The 18,267-nt window shown below is 37.5% G+C and overlaps 1 protein-coding gene across 1 annotated transcript; it reads right to left on the reverse strand.

The window, feature by feature from the left end:
- Positions 1-5,373: 5,373 nt before the first annotated feature.
- smn1 (survival of motor neuron 1, telomeric) lies at positions 5,374-18,265 on the reverse strand. The gene is made up of 8 exons (XM_061897624.1): positions 18,108-18,265; positions 12,435-12,506; positions 12,252-12,359; positions 10,856-11,047; positions 10,137-10,316; positions 9,973-10,047; positions 5,561-5,668; positions 5,374-5,497 (listed from the first exon to the last, which is right to left on the reverse strand). The coding sequence occupies exons 1-8, from the start codon at positions 18,153-18,155 to the stop codon at positions 5,441-5,443; spliced, it is 840 nt and encodes a 279-aa protein (XP_061753608.1). The 5' UTR covers positions 18,156-18,265; the 3' UTR covers positions 5,374-5,440.
- Positions 18,266-18,267: the final 2 nt, after the last annotated feature.

An 18,267-nucleotide genomic window follows, 5' to 3' on the forward strand; every position in this document is an offset into this window, starting at 1 on the left:
AGGAACACTTCACAAAACCACTGTCACTAAATACAGTTGGTCGATACATCTGTAAGTGCAAGTTAAAGCTCTACTATGTAAAGCGAAAGCCATTTATCAACAACATCCAGAAACGCCGCCGGCTTCTCTGGGCCCGAGATCATCTAAGATGGACCGATGCCAAGTGGAAAAGTGTTCTGTGGTCTGATGAGTCCACATTTTCAAATTGTTTTTCGAAATATTCGATATTGTGTCATCCTGACCAAATGGGAAGCGAACCATCCAGACTGGCATCGACGCAAAATTCAAAAGCCATGGGGGTATGGGGGTGCATTAGTGCCCAACGCATGTGTAACTTACACATCTGTGAAGGCACCATTAATTCCCAAAGGTACATACAGGTTTTAGAAGAACATATGCTGCCCCGTCTTTTTCATGGACGCCCCTGCTTATTTCAGCAAGACAATACCAAGCCACATTCCATCTTAAAGATCTAAAAAAAAAATATTTGGGAATGTGCGGCGGGCCCGATTGAAAAGCTTAACGAGCAGCATGTGGCCCCCAGGCCTTAATTTGCCCAGTTCTGTTCCTTGGAATGCCTGGTCGTTCACAAACAAGGATGGGGCGAGGGTCACCACTTTGTGAACGAATGCGTGAGCAAATGGTTTAAGAACAATTTTTCAACCAGATGTTGCAAGGAATTTAGGGATTTCACCATCTACGGTCCGTAATATCATCAAAAGGTTCAGAGAATCTGGAGCGAGGCGGTGACCTTCGATCCCTCAGGTGGTACTGCAGCAAAAAGCGACGTCGGTGTGTAAAGGATATCACTACAAGGGCTCAGGAACACTTCAGAAAAACACTGTCAGTAACTACAGTTCGTCGCTACATCTGTAAGTGCAAGTTAAAACTCTACGGTGCAAAGCGAAAGCCATTTATCAACAACACCCAGAAACGCCCCCGGCTTCGCTGGGCCCGAGCTCATCTAAGATGGACTGATGCAAAGTGGAAAAGTGTTCTGTGGTCTGAGGAGTCCACGTTGCAAATTGTTTTTGGTAACTGTGAACGTCGTGTCCTCCGCACCAAAGAAGAAAAGAACCATCCGGAATGTTATAGGCGCAAAGTTCAAAAGCCAGCATCTGTGACGGTATGGGGGTGTATTAGTGCTCAAGGCATGGGTAACTTACACATCTGCGAAGGTACATACAGGTTTAGGAGCAACATATGTTGCCATTCAAGCAACGTTATCATGGACGCCCCTGCTTATTTCAGCAAGTATATGCCAAGCCACTTATTACAACAGCTTCATAGTAAAAGAGTGCGGGTACTATATCTTTGGAACCCTCAAGATGCTGGCATGGCTACTCCAGCAACCGAGCTATACCGGCTCCGTAGTCGTGTAAATGATGCAAGACCGCGCTCACCCTTTAGAGCACAGCCGTAATTTCTAAACCTTTCTCTATGTTTATTTTTTCCAAACTATTTTCTTACACTTTATTTTTTTCTCGCATAATCCTTACTTTTGCACCTCCACTTTAAGAGCGTATTGTTAAGCGTTCAATGAGATTTTACTATTTTGTTGACATTCTCTTTTCCGCCTTGATAGCAGAGGAAAAATGTTTTATTCAGTTTTCTCCTAGGCAATATTTTTCATAGGTCATAACAAATATCAATAATCATCAATATCGAGCGATACAAAACTTATCGTGATAGTTTCCATCCATGCACGTGACTGGTTTCGGTAGGTTGTGAGTTCAAACCCCGACTATAAAAATGGGACCCATTACCTCCTTGCTTGGCACTTAGCATCAAGGGTTGGAATTGGGCGTTAAATCACCAACAATGATTCCCGGGCGTGGCCACCGCTGCTGCTCACTGCTCCCCTCACTTCCCATACTGGGTCAAATGCAGAGAATAATAACATTGGTACTTTAACTTTAACTAGGTGATGCTAAAATGTCTCTCCACCTCTTCTTCATTCTCAGCAGAAGAGCGCCTCATCATGACTGTGCGAGTCTGCCTCCTGCTGGACAACTCGCGCCATTACGACCACCGGCCACAACATTAGGTACACCTGCACAATATGCTAACTGAGAGAGGCGGGGTTGTCCAAAGTTAAAAATACTATTACAACAAAATAACTTTAAGAAGTGGAGTAAAATATTATCCAGGTGAAATGTGACAAGAAGAAGTTGCAATGTTGACTCTAAAAAAACACATGATGCTTTTCTTTAAAACTGTCACTGCTCAGACATAATAATGAATCAAAATCAATGTTGTTATGCATTATTGACATATTCAAGGCTCCAATTACTTCACATCAAATATTCCACTTTATAATATTTTTTTTCCCGGCACTGCATATTTTGTGTTTGCCATAAAAAAAATTGGTTGTCTTTAAAACAATGGCTACATTTTTTTTTAATATTAAAAATGTAAAATCTTGAAGTTGATTTTGTTGAAAATTTAAAAAAATAAAGAAAGAAAAAGGATGTATGGCTTGTTTTTAATAAATAACACCTAATCATTTTAGAGGGATGTTTTTGCCTTTTAATTGGTCAAAAAAAATAAAAATAATTATTGACAGATTTAAGGCTCCAATTACTTCACATCAAACATTTTACTTTGAAATTGTTTTTTTGTGAAAAATACTGCATATGTTTTGTTTCCCAATAAAATAACTGTGTTTTCTTTAATAAAAGAAACAACGTATAATCAACATAGATCCTGAAGTTGATCTAGAGATTTTAGTGTTGAAAGTTTAAAAAAAAAATTAAGACTTTGGAATTTTAGTCAAATTTTTCTTTAAAAAACCTCTTTGCTCCAAAAATATTATTGACCTATTTAAAGCGCAAATTACTTCACCAAAAATATTACACTTTGAATTTTTTGGGTGGGAAAATGTTGCATTTTTGCCATAATTTTTTTTTTTTTATTTAACAAAAAGGGCATTGAATATTAAAAAAATACATAGAAATTTAAACTTTTTTTAACGACAGATCTTAAGTTGATAATTAAGTGTTGAAAGTAAAAATAAAATAAATGTATGATTTATTTTTAACACTTAACACCTGATCATTTTAATAGGATGTTTTTTTTTTATAAATCACAAAAAACCTAAAAAAATATTGACCTATTTTTTGTGGGAAAATGTTGCAATTATTTGTTGGGCCCAAAAAAAAAAAAAAAGGGTTTCTTTAATAAAGAGGGCATAAAAATGTAAACTTTACATCAACAGACCTAAGTTGATTTAAAGAATTAAGTGAAACGTCAACACTTTAGAATTTTAGTGGGATGTTTTCTTTAAAAAAAAAAAAAAAAAACCTCATTGCTCCCCAAAAATATTATTGACCTATTTAAAGCGCAAATTACTATACAAAAAAATATTGCCCTTTGGAATTTTTTGGGTAGGAAAATGTTGCATTTTTCTTTAACAAAAAGGGTATGGAATGTAAAAAAAAATAAAAAAATACATACAAGTGTAAACTTTATATTAACTGATCTTAAGTTGGTAATTAAGCATTAAAAGTAAAAAAATTAAATATTGACCTATTTTTTGTGGGAAAATGTTGCAATTAAATTTTTTTTTACAAAAAGGGCATAAACCATAAAACAAACAACATATAATCAACAGATAGATCCTGAAGTTAATCAAGAGATTTTATTGTTGAAAGTAAAAAAAAAATAACACTTTGAAATTTTAATGGGATGTTTTTTTAAAAAAACAAAAAACCTTATTGCGCCCCAAAAATATTTTTGACCTATCTAAGGCGCAAATTACTTCACAAAAAATATTGCACTTTGATTTTTTTTGTCCAAAAATGTTGCATTTTTGTCATAGAAATGGGTTTCTTTGACAAAAAGGGCATAGAATGTAAAAAAATAATAATAATTCAACAGATCCTAAGTTGATAATTAAATGTTGAAAGTAAAAAAATAAATTAATGTATGATGTATTTTTAACACTTAATACCTGATCATTTTATTGGGAAGGTTTTTTTTAAATAAAAAACTAAACAAAAACGAACTTATTGCTCAAAAAATGTTACCTATTTAAAACGCAAACTACTTCACAAAAAATATTGCACTTTTGGGGGAAAATGTTGCATTTTTGCCATAATTTTTTTTTTAACAAAAAGTGCACAGAATAATAATAAAAAATAAAAAAATTAAACATTATATTGACAGATTTTAAGTTGATAATTAAGCGTTGAAAGTACAAATGAAATAAATGTATGATTGATCATTTTAGTAGGATGTTTTTTATTTTAAAAAACTAAAAAAACTCATTGCGTAAAGAAAATATTGACCTATTTCTTGTGGGAAAATGTTGCATTTTTGCCATAAAAATGGGCTTTCTTTAACAAAAAAGGCATAGAAAATACATTAATGAAATATACATACAAATTTTAACTTTATATCGACAGATCTTAAGTTATCTAGAGCAGTGGTCCCCAACCCTTTTGTAGCTGCGGACCGATCAACGCTTGAAAATGTGTCCCGCGGACCGGGGGTGGGGGGGGGGTTTGCTTTCTGTGGTGGATCGTCCGAAGCTTAAACAGCAAACAAAGTGGTTTTAATACAAAAGTTTTATTTAATCATATTCAAAAGTACAAGTTGGATTGAATTGCGAATGCAAACAGACAGCATCCTCCGAAGGATCCGGAATCAAGCAAAATTATGCAAATCATATCAAATATTGGTCTACTGGCTTTTTATATGTTTCTCTCATGTGTCAAGGTCTCGTTGTTTTGCAACTGCTTGCTCCAAAACAACCGTGGATCCCTTAGTAACAAACAATCAAAACATTTTGTAGAATGGTGAGAGCGACCACAAATTCAACGTTCCCATACATATGTTCTTCCAGTGATTCAGAGGCTTATAGATAGACTTTCTTTTTGGACTAAAACAGACATAAAATATGGTATAAAGGTCAGAAATTCCACTACATTTCATAAAGAAATACAATCATGTGTGCTTACGGACTGTATCCCTGCAGACTGTATTAATCTACATTGATATGTAATGTATATATTGTTTTTTTTATGTTGATTTAATAAATTAAAAAAAAAAACTTTTTTTTTTGTTATTTCTGGTGGTTGGGGACCACTGATCTAGAGAATTAAGCATTGAAAGTAAAAATAAAATAAATGTTTGACTTATTTTGAACACTTACCACTTGATAATTTTAGTGGGAAAATGTTCAATTTTTGTTTTGTTTTTAATGACATTTTGATTTTTCAGTGCAAAAAGTTTAGACACCCCTGACCTAAAATATATACCAACTAAATTTAGAAGTGGGTCTGTTACCCAGGGAGTGTAATCAGTAATACATTGTGTGTGAATAATTAATAAAGTCAGTGCTGAATTGTGGCAAAAAGTACATTACCAGAGCGCTTTTAATATCCTTTATTTTATTTATGTACAGAGAATACAAAAGTGTCCTAAACAAACTCAAGTCTTATTTCTGATTGGGTTTGGTCCATTTGGCCGCTTCTTTACGTCCTTGCTTTAAACCCTGGACAAAGATGAAGTGTGAACAAGTCTCCAAAGTGTTGTTCGTGTGACGACCCTTACTCACCAAGTAGTAACCCGTGTGATATCCACTCATGTACCAGGAGATGAGCATGCTGCCCATGGCCTCGTCATCACCCATGTCCGCACTCATGGGTGGAGGCGGAGGCATCATCTGGGGAGGGAATAAACATTTGTTTGATTTCCACCCGAGAGTGTGCTGACATGAGTGGAGGATAGTCACTGAATTAAAGGGGAACATTATCACAAGACCTATGTAAGCGTCAATATATACCTTGATGTTGCGGAAAAAATACCATATTTTTTTAACAGATTTCCGAACTCTAAATGGGTGGATTTTGGCGAATTAAACGCCTTTCTATTATTCGCTTTAGGAGCGATGACGTCACCTAGGTAGTCAATCCGCCATTTTGTCAAACACATTACAAAAACCGAGTCAAATCAGCTCTGTTATTTTCCGTTTTTTCGACTGTTTTCCGTACCTTGGAGACATCATGCCTCGTCGGTGTGTTGTCGGAGGGTGTATCAACACGATCAGGGACGGATTCAAGTTGATTTACGTGGAGTGTGTATCGATTAGCACGGCATGCTAATAGTTTGGTCTGCACATTTTACCGGCGATGCTACGACAGACATGGCACAGAGATGTATGGATATACTGCGACACTCAAAGCAGATGCATTTCCAACGATAAAGTCAACGAAATCACAAAGGTGAATTTTGTTGATGTTACTGACTTATGTGCTAATCAGACATATTTGGTCAGGGCATGACTGTCAGCTAATCGATGCTAACATGCTATTTAGGCTAGCTGTATGTACATTTGTAGCTATATTTGCATCCAGCCTTTCCTTCCACCCACATTTAATGCCAAACAAACACTTACCAATCGACAGATTTTAGTTGCTCTAGTGTCAAAAGATGCAAAAGTTCCTTGTTTGGTCTGCTACAACAGACATGGCAGAGATGTATAGATACCCTGCGACACTCAATCGTTGGTTGGAAGGCGATCGCCGAATAGCTTCAATAGCTATTCGCTCAATAGCTTTAGTTTTTTCTTCAATTTCGTTTTCGCCATCTGCCTCCATACTCCAACCATCTGTTGAATCGCTTTAGCCGCTGAAATCAGAGTCTGAATCCGAGCTAATGTCGCTATATCTTGCTGTGTTACCCGCCGTGTTGTTTGTATTGGCATCACTAGATGACGTCACAGGAAAATGGACGGTGGATTTTTCGGATAGCGAAAATCAGGCACTTTGAAGCCTTTTTTCGGGATATTCCATGATGGGTAAAATTTTGAAAAAATTTTCGAAAAATAAAATAAGCCACTGGAAACTGATTTTTTTATTGGTTTCAACCCTTCTGAAATTGTGATAATGTTCCCCTTTAAAAAAAGATAAGAAAATCATCAAGCGCGTCATTGCTAGCCTGCACCACGCTGAAGCAGAATGAGTCCAAGAATGTGAACATAATATCTAAAAGGTGGACATTTATCCATGAAAATATGAAGAAGCTGCTGACGGAGAAGCGGCGGGAAGGAAATGCTGTAAAAGTCCACTCTCCAAGGTATATTCTGGACCCCAGGAAGAATAGTCTCCACTAATTGGGATCCTTAATAAAAATAAACAAGTAAAGTATATTCTGCATATTATGACTACCTTATTTCATAGTTTAGAGCGGGGGTCAGCAACTCGCAGCTCTTTAGCACCGCCCTAGTGGATCCCTGGAGCTTTGGATGGAAATGTAAAAAGATGGGGGAAAAATGTCCATTCATCCATTTTCTACCGCTTGTCCCTTTTGGGGTCGCGGGGGGTGCTGGAGCTTATCTCAGCTGCATTCGGGCGGAAAGCAGGATACACCCTGGACAAGTCGCCACATCATTGCAGGGCTAACAGAATATAGTTGTATTTAATGTTTCCATAGGAGGACAGACAAAACCAAAACCTTTTTTATTGTTATAAAGCCCACTGTTTAATATGTTTGTGTTTATGCTTCATTGATGACAGTATTTGGTGAGCGCCGTTTTGTGCTACTAATTTTGACGATACTTGAACTCACATGAGTTGGTTTATGTGTACAACTTTCTCCGTCGCTGCCACAGAGAGACGTGATTATGCCACTCCTTCTTTGTCTAATTATGTCCACCAAACGTTTTATGCTGTGCGTGAATGCACAAAGGTGAGCTTTGTTGTTATTGACTTGCGTGGAGTGCTAATAATCTATGCTAACATGCTATCTGTGTGTACATATTGGTTCATTATGCCTCCTTTGTAGCTATATTTGAGTTCATTTAATTTCCTTTACTTATGTTCTCTGTGTAATTGATTTATATTTGCATGTCTCATGACACATTATCTGTATGTAATATTAGCTGCATTTCTGATTGTGTGCCATGTTGTTCCAGACCACAGCAAACATTACCCAGCTTGCAAAGATTGTAAGAAATCCATTGGAAGAAGACAGCCGGTCCTTTCCTTTAACTTGGGAACAAACATCTGTACCTTTGGCAGTTTTAAGCCAGTAGTTATCTCACCCTCTGAGACACTAACTCATTGTGTTGCCGTCATTATAACACTTACATAAGGCTTATACCTTTTAGCGGCTGCAGAAAGATTTGTTTTTTTTATTTTTAGTCCGATATGGCTCTTACAACATGTTTGCTGACTCCTGGTTTCGGGTGTTGTTTTCATACAATATTTATTATCGAAAAGTCATGTTCCGTGTAAAAATGTGCACTTTTGAGAGAACCAAACACCAATCAAATTGGTTCTAATGGAAGACGATGCGCGATACAACAGTTTTGATACGGAGCCAAAAACAGAACCACTTGTAAGTTGAGGTAAAGTTGTCCTGACTTTTGACATAGCGCTGATTTCAGGGTTCCTGCATGTGCCAGCAAATCTAATTCTATGCTTTTTAGTGCCTTTTCACTGCAACTTAAAACTAATGAAATGTCCATGTCCAACTGCAGACGTTATATACAATTAAAAGCACACAACCGACAACAAGAATGTTGAATAGTTGAAAAGTTGATATTAACTCTGGCCAAATTAAGAGCTAATGTAAGCAGAACAAAACAATAAAATTGTGTAACAAATAAAAATGTAAGTAACTTTAATGTGCAATAAACATATTTTTCAATACTGTGGTATATTGTACTATTTATTGTAAGTGGAATTTAATTATGCTAATTAGGTAAAGAAACATCAACACAAAATGGACTCTCAATATTTGTTAGCAAAAATTGCACTTTGATAAATATTGAAAATCTTAAAGTGCAGTTTTTCCCCCCAGATTGGAAAACTGGATCGGGTGGTTTGTTTTGTTGTCTTTTTTTGTTGCCATTTGCAATTGCATTATTTGTTTTCTAAAGGTCATTGGACATCAAATGTATTTTTAATGCCATTTTATGAATATTTTAATTATGCTAAATATGTAAACAAATATTTAAAAAAAATGGACTCAAATATATAGTTAGCAAAAATTTCACTTTAATAAATATTGAACATCGAGAAGTGCAGTTCCCCCCCAAACCCCCCACCCTAATTCGAAAAACTGAGTCGGGTGGTTTGTTTTGTTGTCTTTTTTGTTGCCATTTACAATTGCATGATATATTTTTTTAAATGTCTTTGGACATTAAAATTTTATGATTTTTAATGCCATTTTATGAATAATTTAATTATGCTAAATAGGTAAACATACATCCAAATAAAATTGGCTCAATATTTGCTAGCAAAAATTGCACTTCAATAAATATTCAACATCTTAAAGTGCAGTTTTTCGCCCCCCAGTTGAAACAACTGGGCTGAATGGTTTATTTTGTTGTCTTTTTTGTTGCCATTTGTAACTCTATGCTTTTTTAAAATGTCTTTAAACATCACATTTAATTATTTTTAATGCCATTTTATGAATAATGTAAGTATGCTAAATAGGTAAACAAACATCAAAATAAAATACACTCAATATTTCTTAGTAAAATTTGCATTTTAATAAATATTGCACATTGTGAAGTGCAGTTTTTATTTTTATCCCCATTGTAAAAACTGAGTCGGGTGGTTTGTTTTGTTGTGTTTTTTGTTGCCATTTGCAATTCCATGATTTTTTTAAAATGTCTCTTTGGACATTAAAATGTTATGACTTTTAATGCCATTTTAGAAATAATTTATTTATGCTAAATAGGTAAACTAACATCAAAATAAAATGGACTCAATATTTGTGAGCAAAATTTGCACTTTAATAAATATTGAACATCTTAAAGTGCAGTTCCCCCCCCCCAGGTAAAAAAAAATGGGTTGGGTTTGTTTGTTTTGGGGTTTTTTTTGTTGCCATTTGCAATTGTATGATCTTTTTTTTTCACATTTGTTTATTATGAATGTTATTTAAGGCCATCGTTTTCACAAAATCCTTTTTAAATGACCCGCGGAAACCCTGGATTTACTTCAATCTGTCAAAACTCACCGGTGGGCCAAAGTGCATCATGGGAGGCCAAGGGGGCGGCACAGGCCCATGACGACCAGATTGCTTTTTCCCACCCTGGAATAAAAGTAATAAGGAAAAGAGCCGTTAAGAGACTGTGGCTTTACCATCATGTTGAGGTGTCAAAGGAAGAGATGGCATCTCACCTGTCTGAATGGCGGCATAGGAGGCAGGCCAGGTGGGAATCCTGGACCCCACATAGGAGGAGGCGGACCTTTGTGGTTTCTGGCCTTTGGGCCTTTACTGTGTGGCTGTGGTTTGAACTGGGTCCGTTCTGGTGGAGACCTGCTGCCGCTCTCCTCTGTGGAGGAATCTACCTCGCATGTCTGAAATGTGGTAAAAAAAACACCCCGAAAATAAAGTATGTATTAATTAGTTTATTTAGGACAATGTGCATTATATGACATTGCTGCAAATGCACCGGAATTAGCATAAATGCTATTTTTCATCTCCGGTTCCAGGACAGATCTTCAAACGTTCTCCCCAATAACCGTGAAAATATTACACGGTGAACAATGCGAATACAAACGGAATTAGCGATCCACAGATTACACACAGTAATATGTTTGCACTGAGCGGATTGTCAGAAGAAAAAAAAAAGCCTTCAGGTTACACAAAACCGGGAGGTTTCAAGTTACGTCTTTAAGGCTGCAACGATTTATGGCTTTTCTTTGCTAGACTTCTTCAATAAAGGATTGTTAAAAGAATGACAAGATGAGAATATTTACATTGAGTGATACAAGCAGTAGAAAGAATCCTGATACTTTTGTCCTCATCATGCATGTCAGCACTCGTTAGCAAAAGTTAGTGTTTTCTTTTTTTACTTGCCATACAAGTATTTTTTTTAATATATACGATGCTTTACCTTGTAATTGTTTTCGTCATCCCCCTCAGAGATCTCTGAAAGCAAGTCCTCAAGGTTATGCTCCTCCTCATTGCCGTAGTCCGTGTAGACAACTACGCATGTTCCCTTTTTCTCGTCCAGAGAGGAGATGGTCGCTGAGTATAGTTGGCCATCTTCTGACCAGTAGGCAGAGCAGGAATCTCCAACCTGCCACTGTGACAAAAATGGTCCAACAAGAGGTTACTAACCAATTTTCCCTCCAATTTTTCATGTGTGAGCAAACGCCAAAACTCCTTGAGCATTCAGTGGTGCACGTGAGCGACGGCAGACGTGCACACTGTTATGCGCATATCTTTTCATTCGATTTTGTGCGCGGCCTAGATTTTCTGTGCGCAGAGGACGCGTGTGCACTGTGCAATTGCACAGGCGCGTACCTTAGAGGGAACATTTTTACTAACCAAAGAAATGTAAGGTCCTCATGTTTGGTATAAATTATAGAGATGGGACGTTCGCAAACAAATCCAGTCTTTTGAATGGCTCTTTTAGTTAAGCAAACGATGATAACCGATTCCCACTTGTGAGCCGTTCGTTTGTGAGCCGTTTTTCTGCACATGCAAATTTCAACTTTTTTTTAAATCAAATAAACCCACTAAAATCTATTCACATATATATACACACACAAATATATATACACACATATATGCATATATATATATATATATATACAAACATACATATATACACATATACATATATACAAACATATATATTTACGCGTACATATATGGTATTTTTGTAGTTTAAGCGTACATACACTATGTATGGTAGAATAATTTTGTACTCACATTTCTATAACATCCTAATTTTTATTGTAGTATTATTTACACTTTAATGCTCTTACTACTTGCATATTTTTTTAAGAGCATGGAAATACGGCAGCACCTTATGAAATGTTTACAATGACAACAACAACAAATAAAATGATAGCGAATATTTCCGAATAATTACCATCAAAGTAGTAATATTTGTGTAAATCCATCATTCAGATCTTTGTCTTATCATAAAACTGATACTATTGTTTAAATTGTTTACTTGTTGAACTTTTTTATTACAACAACAACAACCCAGTTTTTTTAATGGCTCCTTAGGATCCGACTCTCTTCAAAGAGCCATAAATCCCATCCTTAATAAATAAAGTGCGTCCGGGAAGTATTCACAGCATTTAGACACGTTACCTTTTTCAAAATTTCTAAGAAAAAAAAATTCCCCCCAAAAAAATTGTATGGAGTATTGTGTGCAGGATTTTGAGGATTTCATTCATTTATTCCATTTTGGATAACAAAATGTGGAAAACTTGAAGCGCTGTGAATACTCTGTCAATGGAAGGATTTTATGAACGCCGATTTCATATTCATACCTCTTTATCGGTCGATGCGTCTGCTTTTGTCCTTCTGTTGTTTCGTCGCTTCTTTCCCGGGGGTACTTGGTCCGTAGACTGAGGTTCTTCTTCACCCTTCAGGGCGGACTGTCGGCAAGAACAGACAGTGTGAGCAACAAACCAAAAACTAGGAGTATTTCAACATGACTTCACTCTGGATACCTTGAACGAAGCAACAGCTTTATCGTAGGCAATTATTAAGGCGGTGTCGTCCCAAATATCTGAGTCTTCACTCTGGAAAATAACAGTTTACAGGTGGACACAGAAGTTAATTTGACAGAAAATATGACATTTTAACACCCTCATTTTTTTGTCATAAAATGAGTAGTGGTTGCAAGGGCAGCGAAAAATGGAACAATATTTCGGTGTGTCACTAAATGAAGCATCCACTTTATTTTTACCTATTTTACAACCATAAACATGTTATTTAGAGTGGTGTAGACGCACTGCATGGAACTAAAAATTAGGCTCTCATATCCATACATAAATATATATATATATATATATATATATATATATATATATATATACATACATACACATATAAACACATACATACATATACATATGTATACATACATATAAACATGCATACATACATACATACGTACTTAAACACGTATGTATGTATATATATATATATATATATATATATATATATACATACATATACAGTATAGCGTGGCGCTCCAGACTATAATTGATAGCTGTGGTCTTACACAAATAATAAATGAACCGACGCATCGCAACGGTAATACGATAGACCTAGTGCTTGTCAGAGGTATCACCGTCTCCAAAGTTATGATACTCCCGTATACTAAAGTAATGTCCGATCATTACCTTATAAAATTCGAAGTTCAGACTCATGTTCGGCAAGCTAATAATAATAATAACTGCTATAGCAGCCGCAACATTAATGCTGCCACAACGACGACTCTTGCGGACCTACTGCCCTCGGTAATGGCACCGTTCCCAAAGTATGTGGGCTCTATTGATAACCTCACTAACAACTTTAACAACGCCCTGCGCGAAACCATTGATAGTATAGCACCGCTGAAGTTAAAAAAGGCTCCAAAAAGGCGTACGCCATGGTTTACTGAAGAAACTAGAGCTCAGAAATTATTATGTAGAAAGCTGGAACGCAAATGGCGCACGACTAAACTTGAGGTGCACCATCAAGCATGGAGTGATAGTTTAATAACTTATAAACGCATGCTTACCTTAGCTAAAACTAATTATTACTCAAATCTCATCCGCATTAATAAAAACGATCCAAAATTTTTGTTTAGTACAGTAGCATCGCTAACCCAACAAGGGACTCCTTCCAGTAGCTCCACCCATTCGGCAGATGACTTTATGAAGTTCTTTAATAAGAAAATTGAACTTATTAGAAAGGAGATTAAAGACAATGCGTCCCAGCTACAACGGGGTTATAGTAACACAGATACGATTGTATATACGGCGGATACTGCAAATATCCAAAATAGTTTCTCTCGTTTTGATGAAATAACATTAGAAGGATTGTTACAACGTGTAAATGGAATAAAACAAACAACATGTTTACTTGACCCACTTCCTGGGAAATTTATCAAGGAGCTTTTTGTATTATTAGGTCCATCAGTGCTAAATATTATAAACTTATCACTTTCCTCGGGCACTGTTCCCGTTGCATTCAAAAAAGCGGTTATTCATCCTCTCCTTAAAAGACCTAACCTCGATCCAGACCTCATGGTAAACTACCGACCGGTGTCTCACCTTCCCTTTATTTCGAAAATCCTCGAAAAAATTGTTGCAGAGCAGCTAAATGAGCACTTAGCGTTTAACAATCTATGTGAAACCTTTCAATCCGGTTTCAGGGCAAATCACTCGACTGAAACTGACTAATGATCTATTGCTAACGATGGACTCTGATGCGTCATCTATGTTGCTGCTCCTCGATCTTAGCGCTGCTTTCGATACCGTCGATCATAATATTTTATTAGAGCGTATCAAAATACGAATTGGTATTTCAGACTCAGCCCTGTCATGGTTTAACTCTTATCTTACTGATAGGATGCAGTGCGTCTCCTATAACAGTGTGACCTCGGACTATGTTAAGGTAACGTGTGGAGTTCCCCAGGGTTCGGTCCTTGGCCCTGTACTCTTCAGCATCTACATGCTGCCGCTAGGTGACGTCATACGCAAATACGGTATTAGCTTTCACTGTTATGCTGATGACACCCAACTTTACATGCCCCTAAAGCTGACCAACACGCCGGACTGTAGTCAGTTGGAAGCGTGTCTTAATGAAATTAAACAATGGATGTCCGCTAACTTTTTGCAACTTAATGCCAAAAAAACGGAAATGCTGATTATCGGTCCTGCTAGACACCGACCTCTATTTAATAATACAACTTTAACATTTGACAACCAAATAATAAAACAAGGTGACTCTGTAAAAAATCTGGGTATTATCTTCGACCCAACTCTCTCCTTTGAGTCACACATTAAAAGCGTTACTAAAACGGCCTTCTTTCATCTCCGTAATATCGCTAAAATTCGCTCCATTTTGTCCACTAAAGACGCCGAGATCATTATCCATGCGTTTGTTACGTCTCGTCTCGATTACTGTAACGTATTATTTTCGGGTCTCCCAATGTCTAGCATTAAAAGATTACAGTTGGTACAAAATGCGGCTGCTAGACTTTTGACAAGAACAAGAAAGTTTGATCATATTACGCCTGTACTGGCTCACCTGCACTGGCTTCCTGTGCACTTAAGATGTGACTTTAAGGTTTTACTACTTACGTATAAAATACTACACGGTCTAGCTCCAGCCTATCTTGCCGATTGTATTGTACCGTATGTCCCGGCAAGAAATCTGCGTTCAAAAGACTCCGGCTTATTAGTGATTCCTAGAGCTCAAAAAAAGTCTGCGGGCTATAGAGCGTTTTCCGTTCGGGCTCCAGTACTCTGGAATGCCCTCCCGGTAACAGTTCGAGATGCTACCTCAGTAGAAGCATTTAAGTCTCATCTTAAAACTCATTTGTATACTCTAGCCTTTAAATAGACCTCCTTTTTAGACCAGTTGATCTGCCGCTTCTTTTCTTTCTCCTATGTCCCCCCCTCCCTTGTGGAGGGGGTCCGGTCCGATGACCATGGATGAAGTACTGACTGTCCAGAGTCGAGACCCAGGATGGACCGCTCGTCGGGACCCAGGATGGACCGCTCGCCTGTATCGGTTGGGGACATCTCTACGCTGCTGATCCGCTTGAGATGGTTTCCTGTGGACGGGACTCTCACTGCTGTCTTGGAGCCACTATGGATTGAACTTTCACAGTATCATGTTAGACCCGCTCGACATCCATTGCTTTCGGTCCCCTAGAGGGGGGGGGTTGCCCACATCTGAGGTCCTCTCCAAGGTTTCTCATAGTCAGCATTGTCGCTGGCGTCCCACTGAATGTGAATTCTCCCTGCCCACTGGGTGTGAGTTTTCCTTGCCCTTTTGTGGGTTCTTCCGAGGATGTTGTAGTCGTAATGATTTGTGCAGTCCTTTGAGACATTTGTGATTTGGGGCTATATAAATAAACATTGATTGATTGATATACCGTATTTCCTTGAATTGCAGCCGGGGCGCTAATTACTTTAAAAACTCTTCTCACTCCTGTACTCACCAAAGGCATGCGGTAAAAGTAAGCATGCGCTAATTATTTTAAAACCTCTTCTCACTCCGGCACTTACCAAAGGTATGCAGTAAAAATTTGAGTGTGATGTAAGCTTCGACCTTAAATCCTACTGAATAGCTCTTAATCTTCTTCCCTTTATGCAAATTCAAAATACCGGTATTGAAATCAGCCTCTTCTATTTTGAAAATGATGACGGGGGAAGTGTCACTCGTGACGTCACGAGTTTGACCAGGCGGTAATACTAAGCATGCGCTAATTATTTTGGAAAGTGAGTTTGACCCGGTAGTAATTCAACGCAGGTGCATACTATATGCCCTGCGGCAATTCAAGGAAATACGGTATACACTTACATATGTATACATACATATATATACATACATATAAATATATACATAGATATATTTACACATATACATACATCTTTACATACACATATGTATACATCTAAATATACACACATATATACGTATATAGATACATACTATATATATATATATAACACACACATACATATATACATATATATATATATATATATATATATATATATAAAACACACACACACATACATATATACATATATACATATATATATATATATATATATATATATATATACAGTATTTCCTTTAATTGCCGCAGGGCATATAGTATGTGCCTGCCTTGAATTACTGCCGGGTCAAACTCGCTTTGCAAAATAATGAGCGCGTGCTTAGTATTACCGCCTGGTCAAACTCGTGACGTCTCGAGTGACACTTCCCCTGTCATCATTTTCAAAATGGAGGAGGCTGATTTCAATACCGGTAATTTGAAATCGCATGAAGGGGGGAAGATTAAGAGCTATTCAGTAGGATTTAAGGTCCACGCTTACACCACACTCAAATTTTTACAGCATGCCTTTGGTAAGTGCCGGAGTGAGAAGAGGTTTTAAAATAAATAGCGCATGCTAACTTTTACCGCAGGGGTCGGGAACCTTTTTGGCTGAGAGAGCCAAAAAGCCAAATATTTTAAAATGTATTTCCGTAAGAGCCATATAAAAAAATGTTTAACACTGAACACAACTTAACGCGTGCATTTTTAAGTAAGACCAATGTTTCTAGAGTATAATAGGTCTCTTATTCTTTGTAATAACATTGTTATTCTGAAGCTAACTGTGAAGGTGGCGTGGCCTGCCGGCCTGCAGTAAACTGGGGTGTGCCAGGACCGGCCTCTGAAAGAGCGACAGGTGCGTAGACGGCCCACCTGGGCCTTGTTATCTAATCACCTGTCGCTCTGTTATAAGCCGCAGCTAGGAGGAGAGACGGGGTTGGGGCTGGAGCCAGAGCGCGAGCGAAAACGAAAGAGAAAAAGACAATTGCTGGAAAACAACTGAGAGACTTATTGAAAAATAAAACAATATTGTAACCCTGAAACAGGCTCTCATGTCGGTGCTTGGTGGTCTGAAGAACCCCCAGGAGGGCAAGCCCCACACTAACCAATAATAAATAAATAACTTCTTAGCATTAACGCAACTTCTTGAATAGGTGCGGTAGAAAACTGATGGATGGATTAAAAACGCATGAGAATGTTTTATATTTTGAACCCGCCTTCCGCCTGATTGTAGCTGAGACAGGCGCCAGCGCCCCCCGCGACCCAAAAGGGAATAAGCGGTAGAAAATGGATGGATGGATTATTGTTAACACTGTGATTACAAGTGGATTTATTAATTACTTATCGTGTTAAGCAATGCCAGCTCAGATTTATCCGAGAGCCAGATGCAGTCATCAAAAGAGCCACATCTGGCTCCCGAGCCATAAGTTCCCTACCCCTGTTTTACCGCATGCCTTTGGTAAGCGCAGGAGTGAGAAGAGGTTTTAAATTAATTAGCGCCCAGGCGGCAATTCAAGGAAATACGGTGTATATATATACACATACTGTACATATATACATATATTATTTATTCCTTCAGGAAAAAAAAAAAATATATATATATATATGCCTAACTCTCTTATATGTTAAATATGACCTCCACCGCTACATTTATATTCAATATTTTCTGTCCAGCTTGGTTTGAGCGTTGTCTGCTAGCTCAGCAAGCTAGCTCATCCTTCCACACCAAAAAAACAGCTTCTTAAAATACTTTAACATTTGTTATTCTCATTCTACTCTTTCACAGTCCGGCATGACTCACCTGTCCACTCCCCCGCCTGAATAACTCTTCTTTGCATTCATTCGCCATTAGGAAAACATTACTTTTCAAAGACGGGCGCTAACCGACGTTCGTAGTAGCTGCATGCATGGAGGATGACGTCGGGGGGCGTCAACTAGCGTGATGACGTACCAACCGCGAC

This window comes from Nerophis ophidion, linkage group LG01, assembly GCF_033978795.1.
Source record: "Nerophis ophidion isolate RoL-2023_Sa linkage group LG01, RoL_Noph_v1.0, whole genome shotgun sequence".
In the NCBI taxonomy this organism is placed as follows: domain Eukaryota; kingdom Metazoa; phylum Chordata; class Actinopteri; order Syngnathiformes; family Syngnathidae; genus Nerophis; species Nerophis ophidion.